This window comes from Pholis gunnellus (genome assembly GCF_910591455.1).
Source record: "Pholis gunnellus genome assembly, chromosome: 23".
Classification (NCBI taxonomy): Eukaryota; Metazoa; Chordata; class Actinopteri; order Perciformes; family Pholidae; genus Pholis; species Pholis gunnellus.
Window position 1 is genome coordinate 12,442,679 of NC_136550.1, and position 27,253 is coordinate 12,469,931.

At 42.7% G+C, this 27,253-nt stretch overlaps 1 protein-coding gene across 2 annotated transcripts in view; it reads left to right on the forward strand.

The window, feature by feature from the left end:
- LOC306714402 (RAS guanyl-releasing protein 2-like) overlaps positions 1-20,952 on the forward strand; it is a 34,338-nt gene extending 13,386 nt beyond the window's left edge. Inside the window, exons 7-17 of one of the 2 annotated variants that reach the window (XM_079184427.1) lie at positions 184-357; positions 3,784-3,900; positions 4,274-4,555; positions 7,373-7,447; positions 7,641-7,763; positions 8,352-8,467; positions 8,557-8,698; positions 13,876-13,912; positions 17,314-17,472; positions 18,189-18,251; positions 19,504-20,952. In XM_079184427.1, coding sequence (XP_079040553.1) covers positions 184-357; positions 3,784-3,900; positions 4,274-4,555; positions 7,373-7,447; positions 7,641-7,763; positions 8,352-8,467; positions 8,557-8,698; positions 13,876-13,912; positions 17,314-17,472; positions 18,189-18,247 — 1,284 coding nt within the window. In that variant the 3' untranslated portion in view covers positions 18,248-18,251; positions 19,504-20,952. The remainder of the gene's footprint in view (positions 1-183; positions 358-3,783; positions 3,901-4,273; positions 4,556-7,372; positions 7,448-7,640; positions 7,764-8,351; positions 8,468-8,556; positions 8,699-13,875; positions 13,913-17,313; positions 17,473-18,188; positions 18,252-19,503) is intronic. The other variant, XM_079184428.1, reaches the window with a different exon arrangement.
- The last annotated feature ends 6,301 nt before the right edge of the window (positions 20,953-27,253 follow it).

Genomic DNA, 27,253 nt, shown 5'->3' on the forward strand with positions numbered 1-27,253 from the left:
AGGCCTAACGTACTGGATTCTACATTTCCCCAAATGCAACTTAATAGTGCCTTTTGTTAGACCTTTCCTGTTAAACCATTCTGAGGAAACAGTTGTCAAGATTTATAGATATATTGGGATGTAAGCATGTCATTTGTTTTAAATAAATGAAATTAAATGTGTAATGCTACGCACCTCTTTTAGTTTCAGGACTACCACAGCTTTGTGATGCACGGCTGCACCGTGGACAACCCCATCCTGGAGCGTTTCATCACCCTTTTCAACAGCGTCTCCCAGTGGATCCAGCTCATGGTGCTCAGCAAGCCCACCGCCCCGCAGAGAGCCGCCGTCATCTCCCACTTCATCAGAGTGGCACAGGTCTGTCCACGGGGCCCATTAAGGCTGTTTACTGCAGGGGTTTTAAACAGAGCTGGAGGGAGCAGTGGCGTTCAGGGTCCATGTAGAAGCAGATCATTTCCTGTAGCCACAGAGAAACAGGAGAGAAAGTTGTAAAAAGGTGAATTACAGATTGAACAGTGAGTTGTAGCGAGAAGGTTAAAAGTCACGGGGAATTCTTGTTGACTTGCTCACACACACAAGATGCCATCAGAACCCATTCAGTGGTGCAAATTGTGAGGAAAAGTGAATTTAATTTTAAAAGGCTTTGGAGGTATTAGCATGTTTAGATGCCTACTGAGAGCTCTGATAATGCTGCTGTCAAGGGAAAGCATCTCCAGGAATTAGGAAAGACTTGTTTTAGCTGCGTAATGATGCATTTTAGGCATTATCCAAAGGCTTTTATGAGACTAAGGGGTCTCTGAAGGAGAACAATTTTCACAATCGACAATAAAATATAATAACCCCCAGAAGAAAATGAGTTATTTGCTGCAAAGAATGGAAACAAAAATGAAGACAATTCATTATGCAGTATGTATACTTGCTGTTGGTTAGAAATAATTAAATGATCCATCCTACAATCAGTGGACATTGTATGCAGGTGGCATGACTCAGTAATATTTAATTAGTAATATTTGCAGGTTCACTATTTAGTATTGTGTGTTAGCGTGCTACCATTTGCTAATTAGCACTAAATGTTTCGCATGTAGTTTAATCCCTAAAAACATTTTTTTACCAAATTCCTTTTTATTGATACCTGATGATGGCGCTACATTAAAGGTCAGAAGGTGACCAAAAGTTGTTACAATTCATCCTGAGAGCGGCATGAATGTGTGCACCAGTTGTGGCAGCCGAGACATAACACAACATACTAAAAACATCAGTCTGCTGGAATAGTTAGTGGATCACTAAATGCAGTAGGATTCATCCTCTTGGAACTATGAATGTCTGTACAGAATGTTGCGCTAATGTGTCCAGTAGATACACGGATATTTTATAGGATAATTGAACACTGCGAACAATGCTGTTGGCCCCGAGAGGAAAATGATCAGTTAACAGGATTCATCCTCTTGGGATTTTGAATATCTGCACCAACGTTCTGGGAAATCCATCCAGTAGTTGTCTTTTTGTATTTCATGTAAACACCAAAGATTTCAATCTGAGAGGAAAAGTCAACGGGATTGTCAAAGCCAGGGTTCATCTTCATGGGATCATGAATGAATGAAAATGTCATGTCTGTCCAATATTCTTTGAGATATTCTACTATAGTGTTGGACAAAATTGCTGTCCTTTCAAATTCAATAGATTATAATCCTAAATGAAAGTTAAACTAGCCTTCATCTGTCCATATATCCACATAGCTCCTCATTTCTGTGCTTATCGACTGACATCATGAAAATGGCTCTAATCTTAATCTGGTCCCTCCCCGCCAATTCCAAAACAGAGTTCCAAGATGGCTGCCTTATATGGTCCTCTGCCCATGTGTCTTGAGACTATGTTATCCTTTCACTACAGAAACATCCCTTTAAAAGCCGTCCTGGGCTTCACTGTAATTGACACCGTTTCAGTCTGATTTTATCATTTGGTCTGCCAGATGGACTGGGTTCGTCCTCTATGCGACAATTCACTCATCTCCGCTGAGCGAGGGAGCTTCAGTCGACCATAGAAAGTGCAGAAAAATCATTTTCCTCCTAAAGGCCTGCAGTGCTTATGTGGATGCATCCTTATTACTTATTGCTAGTCTACTCTTAGAGCGTTACCCATTTTCCATCTATCCGTCTTTTCAGCTGCAGAACAAACTTCTCTCTCATAATGTATTCAGCGTGGGACGAATGTCAGATCAGCTGCTGAAGACCTGAGAATAACGTCTACACAGGCTCCCACCTCCTGGTCAAATTCGTTTTATATCCGTTTCCATCACTTCTGTCAGCTCCCCGAACCATCTCTGTGTATTTTTTGGCATCTTTCAGATTTATTCTCAGTTGTTCAATAACAATTAGCATAGTATCCAAATTAGTATGAGTGCAAACACTTGTGCTTGCATAAAGGTACACTTAAGGGTCCCGGTTAGGGGCTTTGAAATATGGTCGCACTATGCTGGCATGGCTGTAGACTCTGAGTCTTGTAACAAGAAGGCTTTTTTAATTTAATTTTTTCTTTGTCCATACATCACATGTTCATATTTATAACTTTTCACATCCTAAACTGCCATTTTAAACAGTGGCTAGTGTGTTCACATAATGATGACCAGTGTTCCCCACTTTGAATGTCAAGCCCAGAGGTCAGTTGGGACTCTGTCATTCATAGTGAATGGGTGAACACATTTGGGTAAACACGAGAGACAGACCGTCCCAGCTGGCATTCCTGTCGTTAATTCACTGCCAATTTACAAATGGTATTCAGAAATGTAGCCCAGTGTGAGAACGTGCAGGGATAAATATTATGGTCTAGCTGATTATAAGTGTATTCAAAGTGGCATGGACATACTTGACATTTCTCAAAGCTTCCCTCAGGGTGCGCTGGTTGTGTCCTATTTCAGCTTCCTGGTGGGAGCGCATTACAAATGACTCATGTTCATTAGTTTTTCTTTCGACTGCACAGACTTGCGTTATTATTTAAAATGCAAAAAAGTCCCTTTCGCGCTCATTAGAAAGCTCCATTCCAATTTATTTCACAATATATTCTGGGTGTACGCATCTGTGCCTTCTGGCTTTGATAAATAGCCACATCAACACATCGGCTGAGTGATAACAATTAGTTGACCAGATGATGCATCCATCTGCCAAACCTTTTCATACACACAGCGTTTATTCCACACCCAGTGGAAAGCCCCGGCATGTTGACAATGAAACCTTTCTCAGGCCTCACCGATGGTCACATGCACGTACAGCTTAACCGTACTCTGCGAATGGTGGGCTGCCTTCCACACTGCTTTGCCAATTGATTTCAAAGGGTGTTTGAGCTGAATCAAATGATCCCCTCTGGCAGCCCTCCCACACAGCTGTGACCCCATTGATTTTCGGTGAGATGCCACGCAGGCTGAAGGGCAGCGGGGAGCCCTGCGGAGTGCCATTCACAAAGTATTAGCTTAGGGTTGACAAAAGCAAGTTAGAACCTTCAGTAATATGTTGGTATACACAACTCAGGTTATGTGTGGATGTGCATGTGAGCTGCTGAGAATCATCTAATGACAATGAAGGAGTCAGAGTGAAATATAAAAGCTTCAAGTTAGAGTCTAGTCTCTAACTTGAAGCTTTAATATTTCACTCTGACTCCTTATGCTGTAAATCTGTTTTGACCTGTGTCGCCTTCACTCTCCTTAAGATCCTTTTTGGCAGCGGCTTACACATTCATTCACGGCCTCCTATTTCACCCTCGCTCCTAAAGAATCCTCCCTCTCGTCCACAGAAGCTGCTGCAGTTGCAGAACTTCAACACGCTGATGGCTGTTGTGGGCGGCCTCAGCAACAGCTCCATCTCTCGTCTCAAAGACACGCAGGCCCACATCAGCGCCGAGACCAACAAGGTGCCGTCCTCCCGAACATCACTGATCTCTTTCTGGCACCCACAGCCAAACACTGCCAGGCAAATTCAATGTTCACTGCATGCCGATGATTCCATAATCCACATCTCCTCTGTGTGAGCTGCCAAGCTCTCTATCTGTGCCATTACTCCTACACAGTAGCTTTTCAGAGTTATGAATTTGAGCCATATAACTGGAAAGTTACAGTCTCGTCCGTTATGTAAGTCCATCTGGAGCAAAAGTTTTCCAGAATGTTTTTGATTTCTATAAACAAATCTCTCTTGAGTCATGCTTTCTGCTTTCTGCCAACTATCATCTTATCCCTCCATTTCGTCCACACTAAAATTCCATCCCCATGCTTTCACTCAACCTGCAGGTTTTCAACAACCTAATTGAACTGGTGACGTCGTGTGGGAACTACAGTCAATACCGCAAGCGCTTCTCCGAGTGCTCGGGCTTCCGATTCCCCATCCTCGGCGTGCACCTGAAAGACCTGATAGCCGTGCACGTGGCACTGCCGGACTGGGCCGACAAAGAGAAAACAAGGGTCAACCTGGCGAAGACCCAACAGCTGTACGCCATCCTTCAAGAGCTGGCGCTGATCCAGATCACACCGCCTCACGTCGACGCCAACACAGACCTGCTCAACCTGCTTACGGTGAGTGCAAAGAGTGGACAGAATGTGTAAGTGCAGCATCCGGGACATCTGGCCTGAATGAAAGACGTGCCCCCGTAGAACAGCTTGTATCTTGGTGCTGCGAGTCTCTTACTCCTCATGAAGTGCAGAATATGAAAGCATTCATTAACTACCCAGACAGCAGTGAAGTAGGAGGAAAAACTTTGAGAAGGATGAAACTGAAGCTGTTATCTTTGCTCTCTTCTCTCCATTGACAAAAACAATACATTTACCTCTAACACAGAGTTGCGGTTAGCTTGTTTGTGTTACTGTGTGACTATCGGATCCGAACTAACGTCCACAACAGTTCATTGCTAAGCTTCAGTTTTTGATAATCTGTTTCTCCAAACTGGGAGCGTGCCAACCACCATTTAAGTTGCTGTAGGTAATGCACTGACTATGGATAAGGATATGCATTTATAATATGTACCAACGTCATCATGAGGTCACGTGCCAAAACGTTTTTAGAGGGGCTTCGGACAATTGTGATGCTAAAACATATGTCAAATTTAAATATTCGTATTTGAATATATGAGGGACCCTACTGTGAAGCTACAGAATGATATAAAAACCTTAAAAACACAAAAAATAATGGACCCACCCTTGAAGTAAAAAAACATTCAGATTTACAGAGAGGACTATGCATTTACTTGACTCCTGTAACTCTGTTATCTGGTTGCTAAGTCCCACTTTTTTTAGAATTAGACTTTTATCCAGGACAAAGAGTCACCCCCCCCCGAAGCATCTCTTTATTGAACTTTTTGTTAACCTGGACTGAAACCTTGTGTCTGTTCCTGCATCCTGATTAAAGATTACGGGGCTTTTGCTGTCAAAGCACGTTGGCTTTAAAATGACCTAAAAGAGGACCTCAGAGGAATCCCTATCTCCTTCCATAGACTTACATTGTATGTCTTGGCTGATGAAACATCACTCTCTCCCTCTCCTCATGTTACACTTTTTGTTTATATTACGCCCCTGTCAATCACTAAACACCGACAGGAAGAAATAAAAACCTCCACCAGTAACACAAATGGTTGTTGCCAAGTGAAATTATGTGGGAAAGGCATAATGGGACAATTCATACCACTAGCATAAAGAAAATGATCCTTTTCATATTTTGAGTGAGTTATCCATGTGTGTGCAGCTGTACAACTTATGTTAGATGAGAGCTTTTAAACTGGGAACCGTGAGTGAGACTGATGTTACTGTCTGAAACTGTGGTGGTGTTTTTGCCCATCACACTACACCCCTGAGAATGTGTGAACATGTTTTGGCAGCTACAGATAAGAGTTTCCTGAATTTGAGGAGCTGTCTGTATTTAAACAGTCCCAAGAGATTAATCACTCAGGTGTTTGTGTGAGATTGCAGCTGGCTCACCTTTTTTTTTCCAGTGGAAATTAAAGAAAACAACTTGACAGGTTTTGGAGCTGAGAGGCACCAGGGAAGTTTGCTGGACAGAGTCGATACCCAATTATCTTATGCCAGTGCTTATTGGAGATGATTTATCTTGAGTCCGAGGGAAGGAGAGCGAAGGGCGAGGTGACGGAAAGAAAGTCAATAAATCCTTTACAAATAATCTCTGCACAGGCCTGCAAACCACTCAGGTTTAAAATACTACTTCCCTCCTTTTTGAGTAATACTCATCAGCCTTTTAAATGGAAACGATTGTATTAAATCATCCTAGATGTTTTGCAAAAGTTACAGTTAACCTTCTCTTTTGAAATACTGTAAGCTGAATCAGAAGGCCAAACAAGAAGAAATGCATTTTTCCTTCCGCTGAATCAGAAGGCCAAGTCAATAAAACCCAGGAAACACATTTATAGCAGGTGCATAGCCTCCGAGGAAAAGAAAAGAAACTGAGGCCAATAATGGATGCAGTAGATAATTACATGCGGCAGTCGGCTGCAACATGTTAGCTGGAGCGGAACATAGATGCTGCTCTCTCACCTGTTGCCATATTTGTGTTAGTGTGAAAGTAGGTAACAATTCACATAATGAACAGGTCAGCGTGTGAGAAGGCATTTGTGTTAAATACCTAGCGAATATAGAGGTGTGGAAACTGATACATGCGGTTGGACTACGCCTCTACAACGCTGCTTTACCTGAAATCTGTGCAGAAATGTATTGATCTTGTGGTGAAGATGAATGTGAGGCTTATTGAAACTTTCTACAACAGTTCTAGACACTTTTCTGATGGGGACCATATAAGAAATACATTATGTTCATATATGTATGTATTTGAGGTTCATTCTTGATGATACATAACAAAATAGTCTGAGCTCACTTACAAGCTTTTAGAGCTTTCAAACACATTGTACACCCTTCATTATTCTGACCAAGTCTTAAGTGTGGTACTTAGGCCAAGTGATGGTGGTCATATATGGAGGAGACTTTGAAACCCCGTCTTGTTCAAGGATTGAGGAATGACTTTACACCTCCTGAAAATATTGGTTTGGTTACCTCAGTTGGTTTAAAGAAATACTTTTGTATATCAGTTACTCACCCCCTGGAGGCATGCAAGAAAAACTTTTTCTTCAAGAATTCAAGTTAACATGAGGTGAGTAAGTGATACAAATGGTCATTTTGAGGTTGAAGTATTCCTTCAACTTCTCTTGTAGCTATGTAGAAGTGTACTTCAGGGTGTGTCAGTATAACGTGGCATCACTGGTGGTACTGAGTACCCCCCAAGGCTTATATGACGGTTCAACATACAGTGACAAACCCGCACAAAGTCAAATATGGAGGGTTATTTAAAGACAAAAGATGTCACACCGGCTCCCCATGTTCTGTTCTGTGCAGGTGTCTCTGGACCAGTACCACACAGAGGAGGAGATCTACCAGATGTCTCTACAGAGAGAACCTCGCAAGCCAGCGGTGAGCAGCACACCGGACGGTCACAATTTATTGCTCATTAGAATTTATTTCTCCTCCTTTGATCCACTGTTGTAACCCTTGGCTACACAGCAGCTGTGTTTTCTTTGTAAGATGACAGGTTCTGCCCCTCTGCCCCCCCCCCCCCCCCGGGCTGACACTAATGTCGCCGTCTTTGGTTTCTCATCGGTTGTAGCAGAACTCCAGCACCGCCCCAGCGCCCGACCCCAAGCCCACCATGATCGACGAGTGGGCTGTGTCAGTGAAGCCCAACGCCGACCCGACGATCATCAAGAAACACATAGAGAAGATGGTGGAGGTGAGTTCCTCAGCCCCGACACATTCCCCTCTCTCAGTGCTGATTGTCGCCCGAGGGACACCTCCACCAACATCTCGACATGATAACTGCAAAGTGCTCTTGGCTCTTTGGCTAAATAGTTAGTAATCTCTGACCATGATGACTAAGAGAGGCTCATTTGAAAACCCTGTAACTCCTTCTGTGGTCAATTTCTATAATGCATGGATGCACATTAGGATCCATTTTCTCTCTATTGTTTTTTTATTTTTGGCCAGTTAATAGTTTTGAGGCAGAAATCAAATGAGCAGAGAGTGATGGAACTGTGGTTGTGGACCAAGTACACTTGTTTAAAGACATGCTTGATTTATTCATATTATGTAATTAACATTGGGGAATCGTCGGGACCCTCCAGGTAGGATTTGGCGGCATCTAGCGGTAAGGTTCCTCAAAGCCATTACAATTTGGCAAACCAAGCACAGAAAAGAAAACAAGTACCTTTACTGTTCCACCCTATAATGATCTAACCTGGGGGAGTCACACGTCAGGGTCCCTGTGACGCTGAAGCAGAATTCACACCAAAACTAAACTTCACAACCCTCATGTTCACAGTCGGTCTTCAAGAACTTCGACTCGGATGGCGACGGCCACATCTCCAGGGATGAATTTGAAGCGATCAGGAACAACTTCCCATACCTCAGCAAGTTTGGTGAACTGGACAAGAACCAGTGAGCATTTTCCAGCTTTATTCACCGTTGTGAAATCCATGCAGTTTACCAACCGGCACAGTCTCACCTGGATTTGTTTTCTCACACAGAGACGGGAAGATCAGCAGAGAGGAGATGATAGACTACTTCATGAAAGCCAGCTCTCTGCTAAACTGCAAGATGGGCTTCATCCACACTTTTACGGAGGCCACCTACGTCAAGCCCACGTTCTGCGAGCACTGCGCCGGCTTTGTGAGTAAACACCCACTACTCTATTGTTATCATGTTCTGTGCTTGAGTATTACCTCACTTATCACTGCAGTCACCCCAAACTTACACAATATAAGCTATATGCTGTTTCAGAATCAGCTGTATTATTTATAAACCCTTCAGGCTCCTGCCAAGGTCAAATATTGAGCTTTTGTTTTTTCTGAATGCATCGATTTCTTCATTGACCCAATCAACGGCACATGTCATACTTTGTAAAAAGAGGACAACGGTCAGTTACGCTCACCCCGCTGTTCCACATGTGGCCGTATCTGCACTTTATTATTTGTGTCGGCAATCACGTGCGGCAGCCCCGTCCCTCAGAGGTTTCTCCGGTCAGGTCGGGGCGATGCCAATTTCCTTGAGTTGCAGCCACACGCTGCTGAAGTTGCATTCTGGGAAATATGGGAGGAAGGTAATTGGGCGAGATGATAACTCTCCGCTGTGGCACTGTTACATCTGTGTGTGTGTGTGTGCCCTCTGGCCCTTAACATTCCCCCAAAACCCCCAAGGAGCTCTCTGTTATTTAGACACAGACAGTGAGTCAGCACTCGGGTGTAATGAGAACAGGAACAGGGCTCTCATATTGAGCTGCAAACACTGAGATGACATGCCATTCATTTGTGTTGAATGCAAATAAAGAGAAGCTAGAGAGAGAGCGCTCCAAAGAGAAGCACGCCATAGATTATATTCATTTCATTAGCACTCAAAGGAGCACACATTCAAACCCACACATTCTCCGGGGGAAGCTCTAGTATTTTCAAACCGTCATGAGGGGAAACTCCGAGTAGAGAGCAGGGAAAGATAAGGGTCCCGGCAGCATGCTTCTTCCTTTGAATGTGTGTGTGTGTGTGTGTGTGTGTGTATGGGGCAGAGGTAGATACACTAGCCACTTCCTCTTATGCCTGCTTTGTGCTTTCCTCTTGGCTCCTGTGCAAAAACAATATTTTCCCGCAGCCCATTTTTCAACACTCGCCTCAAAAAATAGAAGAAAAAAAAGATAAAGCGCTGTACTAGCCAAGCCGGTAAACACTGCAGAGTTCACTCACCTCCAGTGTCTCACATGGATCTTCATAATCTTATGCTGTTCTGCCTGCAGCCCCCTTTGCCCTTACATCTTAATTAATTGCACACAGATGCGTTTTGCTAAATGCACAAATCCAGATGACACATCGCAGTGTGTGAGGGGGTTTTGCATCTCAGGAGAATACGGAAAGTTTTTTTAGCTGGAGGCTCAGAGCATCATTTTTGTTTTGTTTATGAAATTCTTCCTTTTTTATAACACAAAAACTGAACAAACAGACATACAGTGTAAAGCCAAACAAAACCAAACATACTGCGCAGGAGAAGCGCAAATTCTAGTGGATTGAGGAACAGAAACAGTCTGAGAGTCCAGTATCACAGAGAGACTGTCAGGGATTAGCTCTATGCTGTATATGTCGCTGTACAAGTGGAGAATGTCAGAAACTCTTGAGTTTGGGGCAAGATAAAGATGACCAGGGGCAGTCCCCTCCCCGACTCACACTCATCACAGGTAGCAGAGAAAGAGGGAAAGATTCTGTTGAGCTTGGTCTTCGAAAAGTGCAACTGATGGGTGACTTTAACCTGAATGAGTCAAAGTTTAGCGCTGACAGAACATGCTTTGATCATATCTAACCCTGTCACCCATAACTCATCCGAAATCCCCTCACCTGTATCCTTAATCCGTGCTTCTTTAATGGAGAAAAGGGTTTGCGTGAGGGAAAAGACCAGCCAACTGTGAAATTAAGTGTTTGAATGTTTGAGACTGCCTGACAAAATTTCTAATTTACAGATGCGGAAACAAGTGACCAGGAGGGAGTTAAAGTGTCAGCTGAAGTTAAACGAAAGTGACGTAGAAATTCTTAATAGTAGACAGGCCCTTCTCTGACCAATGTGAAAAAACAACATCCATCCAGAGGGTCTGAACACTTTTATATGAGAGACTGCAAAGCTTTAGACAGTTTAGCTTCAAAGAATCAGAATAAGGATCATTTGTCAAAATCTCTTGTTTCGTCTTCTCAACCCGACTGAAAAGTAGAGGATTTGAAAACGATGTCACTGGGGAAATTGGCTGTCTAAGCAATCCATAATAAAACAAGAAAACCAGGCACATATACTGTTCTTAAAGGTGATCATATTACACATTAATTTCCATGGAAAGCTTTCTTTTATGTATTTGGTATATTTACTGTAGGTTCATACTGCAAACCAACATGTGTAAGCAAAGCTTCCATGAGCATGTTTCTCTGACCTCATCCTCTTGGGTTCCACACTTGGAGAGGGGTGTGCCAAAAACAAATCTTTTTCCAGTCCCTGTAACTTCCAACTAAACACAATTTTCCACCTCTGATGTTCAAACCAGTCGGCACAAACAATCAGACTTAATTGGCTTTATAATCACAAGTTACACAGCTCGTCAGTTTGATCATTTGCAAGATGATGAAACCGTAGTCTTCAAATGTCACAATCTCAATATTTTTGGGGGAAAACATTTATTTGCTTTCTTGCCGAGAGTTGAGTGGTAAGATCGATACCACTCCCATGTCTATCCAAATGTGAAGCTACAGCCAGGCGACAGTTAGCTTAGCATAAATACTAGTAGTTGGGAGGGGGGACAGCTAGCGGTGACAACAAGACTCAACAAGATATTATGCATTCATTTGTGAGGTTGAGAGGCGCTAGTAGGCACATTTAATGGACCTTTGGTCGGAACCAGGCTGGCTGTCTCACCCCCGTTTTCCAGTCTTTACGCTAAGCTAAACTAAGCTAAGCTCCAGCTCCATATTTAACTGACGATAGATAAGTAAACCCAAGAATGTACTTATAAATTCATTACACAGCCCTTACACAAAGCATATTCTGAAGATGAACATGACAAAATGTGGTTAGTTATTATATTGTTAAGTACAAAATGAACAGCCTACTGATGTGGAAAGAAACATGTAATTCTGATGAACCAAAAATGGCAAAAAACAAAAACAATGCTACATCGACTGTAGATAATGTTATTTCAAAGAAGTTCACCTTTGCACATGTTGTCTTTCTTATGTAATGGTTGATTGTGGCCTGAGAAAGCTACCAAAACCTTCACCTGTTCACACATTTGAAATCACTTTACAAAAGGGTGGGAGCTAAATGCTACAAATGCTAATGTGAATTTTAGCACAGGTCATGTGGAAACTGTCCCCGCTGTGTCTGTTTATCGGAAAGGACTTAGAATTCAGGAAAGCAGGAACAGAAGGACATGTAATTGTGGTCACTCATAAAGTCTGGTAGGAAGAGATAGAGAGCACTTTTTGAAGCTATAATAGCAACACACAAGTTATTAACTTAACAGGGTTCCCTTCATTTGATTGACTGCTTGTAAGCATACCTGGAGACATCAGTAAAAGATTCCAAAAATATGAACTTAATTATCTTCCAGAGTGCATCTTTAATATAAAAACTAAAAAATGTAGCACAGTGCCAACTCATATCTAGAGTGTTAGTAGTTTTCTAAAAGCTTGCAATAAGGCCTCAAAGATTTGCTGAACTCTGTGTTTCCAGCTCTTATTTGTACTGCATTGTGTTTTTCAGTCCACAGAGGCCGTAAAGGTCAAGGCAAAGCTGTGATGATACCGGTGTTTAGATGTTCTGCTGCTAACTGACTTCTCTTTGTTGCAGCGCCTCTGGCTCACGGGTTCCCCGCTGCGTGTGCGTCTTTGTTTTGTGTGTGTGTGCCTCGCCGAGTGTTTGCATGCATGGGTGTGTGTGTGTGTGTGTGTGTGTGTGTGTGTGTGTGTGTGTGAGGAGAGGTCAGGATATTTTGTGCCTCCTCAGATGTGCCAGGGCAGTGTGTGATCTCCAGCTTGGCTCTTTCATGTCATTGTTCCCCCACTGTCTGTGCTCTCCCTGTGTCCCGCTTGATCTCGTCCCCCCTTTCGCCCCCTCTGTCCCACCAACCTCCTCTCTCACTCTCTCTCTCTCTCTCTCGCCTACATCTCTCGTCATCTTCTCTTTTCTCCAGCCTTCGCCCGGTCCCTCAGCATCAATGGGGTATATCAGGATGTGTGCTATACGGGTGTTTTAACGTGTTTCAGCCAATTAACTGCTAACCTTCTCTTTACTGCCAAGCACATCCTAAAGCACGCGTTTTTAGATACATTTCCTTCCCTTAGGGAAGTTATTAGTTATTTTTAATTCGGTTCACTGTTCACCACCACTGAGAGACTTGGTGGTGGATTTGAAAGTAGCTGACAAAATGAATAAAAAAAGGCACATACACAACATGTACTTTGTAAAGCGAAGACTGATATAAACGTTGTAATTTGGGCAGTTAACACTGGACACTGTAGTGAAATGAACAGTCTGAGAAGTAGGAAATGAATGTAACATGTTATGGCATGCCTCATAGCTGGCAATGACATAAAGTATGTGACATTTGTAACTAACCATATAAACTATGCACAACCACTAATGAAGCTAGTGTGTCAAAACCAGTGGGCATACTTCAGTAAAAGTACTAATACCACGATGAGAAATATATTCCACCACAAGTCCAGCCTTCAAGACCTTACTTAAGTAAAAATATGTTTGAGCAAAATTAACTGAAATAATTCAAGTTAAAGTACTGATTGTGCAGTAAGATGTCCCTGTCAGTGTTTTACTATTAATATGATGTTTCTGGATCAATATTACTGCTGCATTAACGCGTATGTTGTGTAATACTGCTGTAGATGTCTTTATGTACTGTTGGCTAGTTTAATCTAGTGCATCATATTCTGTCTGGTTCAGTGGGTTGTCAATCATTTTACCAGCTATATGTATTATTCTCTGCAGCTTTGCTTTCTTACTAACAGTTAGGTTTCCATACCCTATCCCCACATTAAAAGTAAGATGCTTTCCACCAGATTCAGAATCATTTCCAAAGTGCTAAAGATTTTTGATAAAAACGTCATCGTGTTCACACCATTTTTGTTTTCAAAAGCATTTGAATTGGAAAAGAATCGCAGACTTTGAACATCTACCTTCTGTCAGCTCAAACCCCTCTGTATAATTTCTCCATCACCCTGCTGATCTGAACACTCCTCTTGCCTTCATGGAAATGAAAACGCACGTTAATTAACACGACTGTCCTTTTGTTCCTTTCTGTCTCGTTGCAGATATGGGGCTTCTACAAGCAAGGCTACAAGTGTAAAGGTGAGAGAGCAATGCATTTAGACCGGACTCCGTGTCTGCTGCGCAGATGTGTGTGTTCCACCCAGAAGCCTTCAAAGAATTAGCGATTCCTTTTGACACCATCGATTTCCCAGCCATCACACACACACACACACACACACACACACACACACACAAGCCCTCTGTAGATAAAGATCCATGGAGCTGAAGTGCTGAGTAAATGTCATCAACACAGAAACCATTGCAAATAAACCAAACTCTTTAAATTGTATGTCCACCACACACAAAGCGCTGTTGACCAACAGCTGGATTAGCTCCATCAGTTGAGACCACACTACACACAAAGCACTATTATTTACCCTTTCACGGCTCCCAGTAGACAAGTGTTTGGAGAAGCTGGCTCCTTTCACAGATGCACATACACACAGGCAACCACCAACACCTCCGGTCCTCTTCTCCTCCTCGTTAGCTTTAAAAGCACACACGCTCAAACAGCTTGCTTCTTTTCCCTCTGTGGATGGGATGCTAAAAATGTAAGTAGTGATAATCTGCAGACGTTAGGTGCACTAAATAACTCGCACCGCATATGTTTCCACCCAGATGTCAGGCAAAAAGTTTGGAAACGATGCCAAATGAAAGATGCAACTAATGCAAGTTTCCATCTGCCGGAGCCTTTCGAGAAGTGATTGACTACAGCTCAGCTTTATTAATGGGAGAAGTTAGAGTGGGCACACATTTTACTGGCAGCATTTCATTGCTGTGTCAATTGGTCAACACACTCGTTTCAATGGTTGTTTATAGCACAAGGCTGTGTGTGTGTGTGTGTGTGTGTGTGTGTGTGTGTGTGTGTGTGTGTGTGTGTCCCAGCTTCCTTTCTTCAGTTATTTGCTTACACAAGCATTGGTTTCTCATTTAGTGGAAGAAATTAAAAGGTAGTAGTGATGGGAAAGTTACTTTATGAATGTAAAAGGTTGCAGATTACTGATGTAATGTAACTTGTTACATTTGATCAGTTTCCTACCAAATGTTTTAAACAGGGAAATAAAGTTAGATGTTTCCACAGGTTGGACATGGAGCATTTTGATGCTGACAGATCTCTTTTACCACTGGTCAAGCTTTACACTGTACAGTAATGTTGGAGTATTTTCTGACTTCAGAAGGAAAATAATGTTCAATTTCCAGCACTGAAAGATCACAGACTCCTCCTGAGAGCAACGCGCATTGACTTTAATGGCAACATTTTAGTGCATACTGCCAAGTAAATGGAGCCTGTCTGGACGCATGCAGAGACAGCTCCTGTAAGCCATCCTGCTCTTGATAGTGTTGCAAAGCAACAGCATGAATGGTATATTCTAAAGATAAAGCTCTGTACCTCAGAGAATACAATGGGATGTAAACTCTTTGATTACTCTTTGTAATCACCAACATTTTTCAGTAACTGTAATGGATTACAATTACATTTATTCTGTAATTTAATTACATAACGCTGTTACACATAACTAGTGACTCTTCAACATGAGTATTACTGTAGCCATCGAGGACCTACATGTGTACGTATACAGAGTCATTGTGTGTCGGAGGATGTCCTGTATTCACGACGTCCTCACTCTTCTCTTGAAATACAAGCAATTCAAATAACAAATCTCACTTGTCCATTTTTATTCTCAACATGAACTCCTTCCCCAATTACTCAGATTCATCTCAGGTTGACTAACGCTCATTGAAAAGCTTGAAAAACATTTCAGTTGCATAGCAACGAGAGCAATTAATGCTCCTTGGGGCCTTTGAGGTCTTGTAGTGTTGTGTTGGAAACAACAGATTCTCATTTCATCATCGCCTAATTTCTTTATTACCAAGATATGTTCTGCTTAAATCCAGTGGGGTTTTGTTTTTAGTCTCTATTTTGAGTGTTTCTGTTAATAGGACCTCAGTTATCAGAAGAAAGACACGATTGCTGCAGTGGAGACAAAAACAGTGAAAAATAGCAGGGAGGTGAAAAGAGAGCAAACACAAGCACTTTGTGCGTAAACACACGATGGCCCCCAAACACCACACTCTCCCACCTCCTCTGAGTGTATGTCTCAGAGTCTGACTGGGAGTATTCTGGCTTGTTCCAGTGCATTAAGGAGACCAGAGGAAGTCACTGAGCGAGAGCCCTCGCCATTCATCCCCATTACCATTGTTAGCCCGTACTCAGGGAGGTAGAGAGAGCGGCAGGGACATAATTAAAATGAATCACCCTTCACAATGCAGGAGCTGAGTGTGTTGACACCTCTGAATGTGTGTGTGTGTCTGGAGTTGAATGTGTTTTGTGGAGGTAGACTTTAGATATTATACTTATATATGAAAGGCATCTCATTATGGATGGGTGTGTTGTCACAATGCCATTGTTCTATTATATCACAGTCTCATCCTCTTCCTGTCTTTGACCCTGTCTGTTGCAAGGACCCGTCTGACCGAGAGATAATCAATAACACTTTCACATTTGCCTGTTAAATATGACACTGCTGTGCAGAGCCATGACTTTATGCTAAGCTAGTATGCTTACCAGCTGCTCGTTGTATAGCTTGATATTTATTTGACGGTGGAATCGATCTTCTCGTGTAGCTCACAGAAAACAAGTAAGTGTAATTTGCAAAATGTCAAACTATTCCTGTAAGCCCAACCCCCCCTTGTTGTGGACATTTTTAGGCTTATTCTAGCTTTGGCGGGTGTTATATGGACACCGAGCAGGTGGCTGCTAACGTCTACCTCGTCGGCTCTAGTTCTACCGTGCCTCCCTTCCCTCCGGGGGGGCCCTGAATCGGACAGGTTGGCACCTATTACAAGCATTAACAATAGCTATATAGAAATAGCCACGTTTCTCACTAACGGTTTCTTTTACTAGTATTAAACTAAGACTGTTCCAAAAACAGTTCAAAGCTCCTTGTAGTAACTCTAAATGTTGTGGAAAATCTTTCGCAGTGGTGTCAACGAGAGAGGAAATGTTAGTTATGACAAAACTACACAACGGGGTGTGTGTGTAGCTTCTTTGACTCTCATGCTTTCATAATGCCTTGCTCAATGACCCATGGCTCCTCTCCTCTTAGACTCCCCCTGGTTGACAGAGTTGTTGTCAGGCACGGTCGGCCTCAGCGTGTGCATGTGCCAGTGTTCGTGTGTGGGCATGCCGTGTAGAGGTTCTTCCCTGTCAGCACTGGCTCTTCCGTTCGCCCCGATGTTTCTGTCTGCACCCGTCCTTCAGTCTGACCCTCTCCCTCTCTCTCCCCCCCGCTCCTGGCCTTCCCCTTTCTTCTTCCCATCTTGCCTCCTCTCTCGGCGACTCTCCCTCCCTCTCCTCCGACCCCACTGCCCTCTCCTCCTCTCCCGTCACCTCTCGTTGCCGCTGTCCTTCTCCCGCCACATGAACGCTCCGGCGGCAGCCTGCGGAGTGAACTGCCACAAGGCCTGCCGAAGCCGCCTGGCCGTCGAGTGCCGGAAGAGGACAAAGAGCATAAGCCACGAGACGCCGCCGGCCCTCCAGGCCAGATCCTACAGCTTCCCTCCACCTGCCAACACCCCAGCCAGCCTGCAGAACACAGGTGGTTGTCATATCAACAGATCAAATTCTGTTTTATGTACATATATATATGTAAATATACATATACATATATATATACACAGTATAATATGTATATACACAGTATATATACAAAAGGGGATGTTGCCCATTGCAATCATGAGGTTTTTAATTTCATGATCAATTTTGCATTAAGACTGATTAATGGTATTTTTTGTGTAATGTGCATCATGAAATAGTTTCATTATCTCTATTTTTAGTTTATTTTTTAGTTTTAGGAAAGACAGTATACACTCTAACTCTCCTTAAATGTGGAAAAACACTGGTAGAAAAATCAAATGTTCTTTTTATCCTCTCAGATAATAGATTTTTAGCACTTTTTGAAGGGTGCTTTTTTTCTTCCTCCGGGCATAAGGAGCACTGACATTTGGAAGATATTCTCCAGCAAGCGAGGATCATTTGCAATGGAAATGTGATTGACCCACCACAGCAAGGCCAATGACTCATAGAGGCAGTGTTCTCATCAGACGTTAGCAAAAGTGGTGCCCTGCCTGGCTTTGTTTTCCATCAGCGTGAACCGGCTTGATCGATGGGCAGACAGCGCTGCAAGACTAATGAATTGGCATAGTAAACAGATGAAGGCCACACATTTTCATTAGCGTTGGGTATTATTTAGGCATTTGATTTACCAATCTATTCCTCATTTTCTTATACCCTAACCTTCTCTGTTTCCATTAGTTATTGCTGAAGAGGATATAGAGACGCTGGAGGAAGGCGTGTTTGATGTCCACCTATAACCAGGTGAGAGAGACGTTCACTGAGGCTGCTAAAGAAACGTCTTCCTATTCTCACACCTTTCACTGTATTCCAACTATGATTGTTACTGACATTGTTGATGTGCCTATAGTGTAAAATGTTCTTGTGTATTGTTTGTAGTTAATACTAATTATGGAGTCAGCGTACTGTTAAGATCTGGAATGCATAGAGAATGAGCAAATAGATCAGTCACATTTTATTTTACTTAACATCAGCTGCTTGATTACCGAGCAGGAGATTGACTTTTGGGAAATACCCTTATTCACTCTCACATCACACACATACACATCTGTACTATAAATATGTCACTAGAAACAGCAGCTGGTTAGCTTAGCTTAGCATAACGTTTGGGAACAGGAGGAAAGCTCAACTCTGTCTGCAGGAAACAAAGTCTGCCTACCAGCACCTTTAAAATGTTATATTAAAAATGTCAATACATGTAAAGTGTTAAAATGACAGTGTGTGTGTGTGTGTGTGGGGGGGGGGTGAAGCCCAAATATTCCAGATATGGAAGCTCAGAGAAAAAAGCAAATAAGCGTATTTCCCGAAATGTTGACTTATTCTTTTAAAATACGACACTCTGTAATCTAATAGCTAAAATGATCAATAAAGTGCAGCAGCACAGGAAATACCTTGATGTCATCTACCTACCTCTTTGGCTAGTGACCTTTAAGTACAGAGCAATGTATACTAATAACGTTGCATCACAGATTACATATCATTATGAGATCAATCAAAGATTTCTTTATTTCTTTATTAGATGTATTAATAAGGTCACTGCATAATTTGGCAAATGACAGACTGAAAAATAAAACAAGTCTCGGGTCCCTAAGGCATTAAATACCAGTTAGTTTGTGGCAATTTGTTTAAACACAAATGTTTTCAAGAAAAGGCGTGTCACCTGAAATAATACAGGTCTTAAAACTATATTTAACACAGGCAAATATTATATGAATTTCTACCTTGAGGCCCATCATTATTTCAGTTGATATTAATTGGTGCATATTTCCGAACCAATTTATTCAGATCCGCACAACAACTGACACACAGTGAGTGTTGGGCCCCTCGTGCAGGACACTGCCATTATACACCACTATCACAGTGCTGCTGTATCTTCATTTTGACTCTTTCAGCATTTAATCCCGTCTTACTGGGTCGTAAAAGTCCCAATTCTTGCAGGGGCCTTGAACTTAAGGAGATTTTGATGAGCAGGCAAGTGACAGTCTCTCTATTTTAGAATCCCTCCCACGGTTGGCGAGCAAGAAGCCAAATCGGCGACTGTCGGACGGGAGCCAGACACAGAATGTGCTACAGTATGTCAGTTCTACAACCCTCAACACTGCTGAGACATTGCACTGAGCACAAGCCAGGACACCTACATGCTGCCACACAGTGGGCACATACTGCAACCGTTAACTCACAGGAATGTGACGACCGATGTGAATGGAATGTCTTTGGATCATTTCTATGTCTCTATTTTGATTCTGTCTTGGCCAAGAGCGTTACTGTAAAAAACAACAATATATTTAAAAAAAATAAAAAATCCACAAAATTGTACTTTCTTGGTGGAACGTTAAAGTCAGTCGAGTTTATAATTTGAGCGCACTTTGCGGCACATTGGACTGTCTCTCTATTTTCTTTTTTTTCTTCTTTTCTTTAGAACATAAAAGAGGTGCTGTTATGCCAAGAATGTAAACCTGCCACCCAAACAAAGCTACGGTCCTTTTTGTTGTTTTTCAATGGACCAATAATAGGACCAATTTTGATGTCAGATGAAATATTGTTGATTCGTGGTGCCCGTCTGATGCACGATGACAAAAGCAACCATTTTCCCAACAAAGGAAACGGCTGAAATGACTGTGTGGACAGTTATAATTAGGATGGACTTTGAACAATGGTATCTTTTTTTTGTCATGTTTACCTGAATATCAGTAGCTGTCCTGTAGTTATTGCTGTGGTGTTGTTTTCAGTATACACTACTGTCTTGTACCAGTGCACTGATAGATGATCCATCCTCTTGCAGTACAGTGAATGTAGCACTAACAGTGAAATGCTGCTGTCAGATGAAGACCGTGGTTTCCCCAATAAAGACTGCATGAAAGCAGGAGGCTGGCTAACTTGCCACCGAGTTCTCCATCAGTTTTTGTTCTGAGAGCATCAGTAAGAATAAAACGATCTAAAGACCAATACTGGCGTAATGAAACCTTTTCACTTGACAGCAGTGTATAAATCTTATATTGTCTCCCTGAGAATCTGTTTTGATGCCGGTTGTAATTTGCTGTTTCTATCCTGCATGCTTCTCCCTTCATGGCTCTATTCTCTGGCCAGACGGGAGGATTTCTTTTATTTGTTAATGTAGCACGCCAAGTTATTTTTTATTTAGGAAACATGAAGTGTTGAAATTCCAGGCAGAGGAGTTGCTTTGTGCTTGTGGAGAGATGAATTCAGACTTCGAGTGCCATATTGTTAAGTGCTGGTTTTGTCATTGAATGAGACTCCTCAGATGCTGATATTTATTTTTCTGTATAAATATAGCTAAATAGATTACGTTCCGTCTGTGTCACTGCCTGCCTGACGAAAGATGTTTGTTGTCATTCTGTGAATGAATCTCTCAGACTGATGTCATGCTACTCCTTGTTGTCCCCTGAAGATCCCCCAGTATTAAATGCAGCAGGCGTCACTCATATATGTTGTCTTGTCTCTCTGAAATTGGACACTTATGTTCTTATGGATCAAAAGTTTTATTCACATGGATTTCTCCACACTTCCACTTTCACAGAAGATAATTTCAGCTTTCAGAAGCTGCTTTGATCTATGAATACAGGTACTTACTTGCATTTCGGTTAATACTGGTAATCTCAGGTAAAAGCTGGCAATTTTGTGGGCAATTTTTCATGTTTTAGAATTATTCTCTGGGTTGGGAAAACTTGGCAAATCTTAGGTAATTATAACCTTCATTAGGTGGCACTTAAACTGCAATATTGGTTAACAGCAGAACGTTTTGCCACATTTAATAGAAAATAGTCCATTAGAATACTACTAGAACAGTAGCCCGCGCACACTGTAACTTATTGATGCAACCACGTTTTCATCAATTCGTTACTCCACCCTTTCCAACGGAGCAGTTTCGCAGCAGTTGCGACACAACTACATCTCTAACCACATCCCCTCCCAAAACACACATCCCAGATGTTGAAATCGATTCTACAACTGCCACCACACACTGCTGCCATATGACCATGATCCAGTGTCCTCTGACTGTCTGTTATAGACATTAATAACCAGCCCCGAAAGAGCCGTTGCAGTGGGTGCCACATCTAATTACTATCAGGGATGAAGTCAGTCTGGGCCTCTGATTGCCTGGCTCCCGCTCTGTATGTTCCGTTCAATGGGAGGACATCGATCCGGCTATATCCAGCCTTCGAGGCGGCTCATATCTCATCCAGTGCTGCGATACCGCTAAAGCTCTCGTGTGTCGTCCAACAATGTGCTGGTGAGCTGCAGAGGTGATATGTTCATAACTTGGCCTATCGACCTCGGTCAGACACATATATGCATTCAATGGTAACCGTGTGATCATGCAACTGTGATTTATTCATTTCACGTAGCGGCCAAAATACTGGGTCCATTATAGACAAATAGACAAGGAAGTACCATCCACATGGGAAGGAGATGCAAAGGAAGAGGATGCAGACTCCACACAAACAGACAGGAGACATGCTAGGCAATGGCTCTGCAAGCAATCAAGTCAAGATTTCCAGATTTGTGTCTTTGCCTCAATAGCGGTCGATACAGGGTAGACAAAAAGAAGCGGGACTCGTGTCGTAAACCTGACACTCTAACATAATATCCTCTTTGAAATATCACTGTCTCCACATCTCTCCTCTGCCACTTTTCCTCCAAAGCCTGTGCGATTGCGCCTTAAAGTACGTGTGTGTGTGTGTGTGGTCATCGTTTCAATAGCATCGAATGTCTCTTTTAGGCCCAGTGATTGATACCTCCCATTCAACTATAGAAAAGCCCTCCTAGCAGCACAGCCATTTAGCAGGCAGCCTATGTGATATTGATCGGAAAAGTCTGAAATGAGGGAAGTTGAATAGCACGGCAGCTAATTACATAGTAATGAGGACAGGAGAGGAATAGCCTCATTTGTTGTTAGCACTCTCACACTGTGACCTTGATCGCAAGGAATGGAAAGGAAAGATTTGGGGGTTCTGACAGTTGAAACGCAAAGATGTAATTTGCCTGCTCATGAGATGGTCTATAGTCCTGTGCAATTAGATTGCAATGCACATCCCCCTGATGGGCTATTTGTGCCAGAGACATTGGCAGGTAGGCATTTTAGAAGCTATAGATACACTTAAAAGGTTATTGGTGGAGAAAAAGGGATTTTTCACATTGAGTAACTGAATGCAATATTGATTTGTTTGAGCAGCAGACCCCTCCTAGATTTCCTCTTGTAAGACTAATGAACGGATTATTGATTTGATGTCCGCTCATCAAAAACTGGGACCTTCGCCAAGCTCTGCTATGATCTGACGTCTGCTCATCTTTTTGAACCCACCATGACACCTGCATCTGCAATGCTGTCCCCTTGTGGTGCACTGACTGCGAGCATCTGGAGCTGTTAACCTCACACCAAAGTGGGGTCATGGGCGATGTCTACCACTTGGTGGCAATGTCGAGCTGTTGAATGGAGGGCCCGTGCCGAGACAGGATTAAGGTTGGAACGCTGCCAGCGATGTGGCAGAACACAGAGCCCCCTGTCAGGGTTTATGGTGAATCACAATGCAGCATCACAATGCAGATAACAGCGCTACGTTTCTCTGTCGTTTATATGTTACTTCTCATAAAATCAAACCCCTGCATACGCACAAGCAGAGACGCACTGTAAATCAAATCAAATGTTGCTTCATGGTTGTTTTTCATAAGCTGACAGCTCTCTCTCTCTTTCGCCCACACACAGAGGCAAACTGAGGAAGACCACTGCAGCCGCAACAGTTCGCTTGCTGATGTGGTATGATTGTTTTTTGACACCTCCGTTTGGAGCGTAAATTCAAACGTCATAAACCAAGTTGATGGCAAGTATAAACAAGTCAAATGGGCTCCAATGGAAGCACTCAAACGCTGCTTATCTGGCTTTGTCCACATTTAAGAAGCTGCTCCACCAACAGGCTCTCGCAAAGTCGAAGGAGCTCCATGAGACGGTGCGGCCTTAATTGCATTAAGCTCATTGCTGACTCTGGTGAAGCACTCGGCACTATAGGGGGTTGGAATCCTCATTAGAGTTGAATCAGTTATGATGAATATTGCTTCAAGAAAACTTATGCCGAAGAAACCCAGTGGGATGTGGCCCGGACCTGCTGGCTCTACTGTGAAACGCTAAAAAAGGTTTCAAAAGCACTTTAATCATCAGACTTAATACTGTGGTTTCAATACTATAAGGCTTTTTTAATCACTTCCTGAAATGAAGAGGAGACAGTAACCAACGCTATGTGTTATTACTTGTATTAAATACCTTGTAACATCAGGCTCTGGAGTCTTAAAGAGAAAACATAGTAGAAGAGAGTAGAAGTACCTAGTAAAGCTTAGGCAAACAGAAACCATGCTGCCATCATTGCAACTAATACATATTTACTTACCTGAAGATATTCAGAGTGAGAACTTCTTCCATTCTCTCTGCTCCTATCTGGAGAAGTCTCATTTATCCATCGCTGATACCACATCAAGTTACTGCGATCTGGGGGATTGACACAAAATCAATGGCAGAGCATCTGCAGGCGAGACGGCTCACATATTTAATATTCCTTAGGCTGCAGGTCCAGCAGGAGCAAACAGGGTGAGGAAAGGAGGGAGGCAAGTAAACCTCAGCATATGTGTTTTCACTGATGGACCTGTAGATTGCATCTTGTGATCCTCACATTTATCTTTGAACAACCTGTGCGGCCAGGTCGCCATTGTCAAGAGTTCCCTGGAAATATAAGAAAAGGCATACAAGCATATGCCTGTGCTTACTTTATAGTCATTTTGCCTTTCATTCTCTGAGCTATTTGAAGATTTAAACCAGGGCTTTGATGCATATGACGCTCCTTCTTTGAGGTATTCATGAATGCGCAGGTATGATAGGCTATAAAAGTATGCATGCATAAATTAATGCTATGCAGGGCTCTCTCTAAATGCAGGCTATCATTTTGCTGAAAGGTGAGCTACATTTCAACACTGAATGAGTCAAATAGTCTGCTTTTAGTCCAGAGCACCTCAATAATCCTGTGTTTTTTTTAGCGTTACGTCCTTCATTCATTCATTCGTTTGTTTGATGTTGGTTTCAGGATGTATGTGTGGAGGATACACTGTACACTGTTTGTGACTGGGGTTTCTTATTAGTTTCTAGTATTTACGATGCTTGGTACCTTTTGGCCTTTTGATCATCTAAATTGTTCTATATCTGTATATCTATATTGTTGTTTGAATACAAATTTACACAAAACACCAAGTACAACAACATGAAGATCTGAGAGGACTGCTATCATGTCCAGTGATACAAGGACTAATACATACAGAAAGAGACACTCACAGAGCTTTGAAAAATAAATGATAGAATAATTTATACAATATAAATGAATCATGTTGAAAGATTCTGTACTGATTTATCAATTCCAGACTTAAAGCTGGGGTAGGCAACTATGGGGAAACCCAGCCCCTCCCTTCAGGCCTCCCTCCAAAGCCACTCCCCCAAAACACATGGAAGCATGCTGCCCGACTAGACCACGAGAGAGCGTTAGGGAGAGGAGTGCGGCGCATCGTTGTCATTGCTAACCGCATCCAACTACCTCATGTCTCATTCACACGAGAGAAAACACTTTCATAATTAAAGTAAACAATGAACTACAGTACTCACAGCTGTCAAGCTAGCGTGTTTGTATTGTGAAATGTTGTCCGTCTAGCCTTGTGGAAGACTCCGGTGATGTGCAATGAGTGCACTGGCAGAGTGCGCGCAGGTACGTGGGTTACAGGTAGACAGGCAGGTAGGCCATAGATACCTTACAGCCTTCCAGACTGCCACAGATACCGTTTGTCTTTTTGCACAAACTGTCTGGCTATAGCCAGAAGGTCATCTTTGTACCTGGTAGCCAAACCCAAAAAACTTGCTGCTGGTGGAGGAAGCCGTTAAACTGAAAAAGGTGAACTTTTGGACTTAGATAGCCCAGGGAGGTCTCCAGGTACCAGGAGGCCAGAAAGACTGCAGCGTATGCGATCCTGAAAGCAACAACTTGAATGTTGATAAGATTTCCTGGGTGCCATGGAGACAGACATTTTTTGGCAAACTGTCAGATGACTCAAGAACTGCTGATATGGACTGACAGAGGATGAAGAATCGAACGCTTTAAAGAACACCTAACCAAACTCACACACACACACACACACACACACACACACACACACACACACACACACACACACACTGTGGAGGAGGCAGAACTGGAGGTATTGGTGGAAACATGGCCTGTCTCTCTGGCAGAGGTCACTGGGTTAGTTAAAAATCACTGCAGATGAAATGGGATGGTGGTGGGTTGTGTTGGTTTTATGTCTTTTCTAGGTCTATTTCTAGCATGAGACTGTGGCACCAAGAAGTCTAAATGAGCGTCCTACACAGAGCGTCTGGAAGTTGGTTCAGGCAAATGATTGGCTGCCTCCTGAAAGCCTCCCTGTGTAAGTATGGTCAGGCACGTCCAATTGAGAGGAGACCTGGAGCAGACCCAGAGAACACAGGAGGGATTACATATCCTGTCTGGCTTGGGAAACTTTTTGGATCCCTATGGATTACTGAATGGGCCTACTGGGCACAGGCCCAGGGGCCCAAAATGTCAGGGGTACTCATGACCTTCACCAACAAAATGTAAGTTAAAGAGACACGTACCAAGCAAGAAGAGACTCAAAATGATCACAAAGAAATACAAGACCAGTACAGAGACACTCAAGAATACACTGAGACCAAAACAATTGCAAAGCAGCTGCAAAGAGACACAAAATAAAATTATTACAAAAAGACACAAAGCAACTACAAAGAGGCACAAAGTAACTGCAAAGAGACACAAAGAAACTACAAAGAGACTCAAAATGACTACAAAGAGACACAAATTAACTGCAAAGAGAGAAAAAATGACTACAAATAGAAACAAAGCAACTACAAAGAGACTCAGCTATAAACAAACAACTATAAAGTCTATGAGTCTTGTGCTTATAGAGTTGTGGTGGGGCCTTCTGCATGTCTGTGCCCATTGTCTTATAATCTGCCCATGGGGAAGAGCTGGAGGACCTCTAAACCTGCTGCCACTGATACCTGGACCTGAATACACTCAAAATGGATGGCCTGATGTGTACTCAGTTTCCCCTCCAGTTACTTGTAAATAATTGTCTTCTTCAATACCTCCTGTACAAGGATGATTTTCAACTCTTCGACACTTCAGGTCTTTTTTTTTGTCTTTTGATTATCTTTTTTTGTCCTGGAGACAAGGCTTCTTCTCCTTTGAGCCTCTGAGGAGAATACAGCCTTTCTGCCCAAAATAGTTGCTTTGTCTCTGCCTGTTCAGTTGCATAACCCACCTTGACGACGGGCACAGAATGGCAATGCGGTGGAACTAATATACGTATCATAATGCCTCAATTTCAAGGAGGGAGCACTCATAAGTTATTCGCAGGTCCTCTCTTTCTCCCGTTTTCCCCCTCTGATCAAATTTAGCTCACGACATTAGAAGGAAGATGGCGAGTGACTTGAGAGGATTGGAAAGAGAAATAAGAAGGCAATGGAGAGGCAACAGGGTATACCGGGACAGAACATCATTCAAGGGCAATTATGTAAGGGTTATGAGGCTCTTGGAAGCACAAAAAAAACCTTAAGGAAAGATCTTGATATTGTCATTGTGGTCAGAAGAGGATGCTGAGATTTTCCAAGCTCATGTGAGAGAATGACTTGCCAAAGCCTTTTA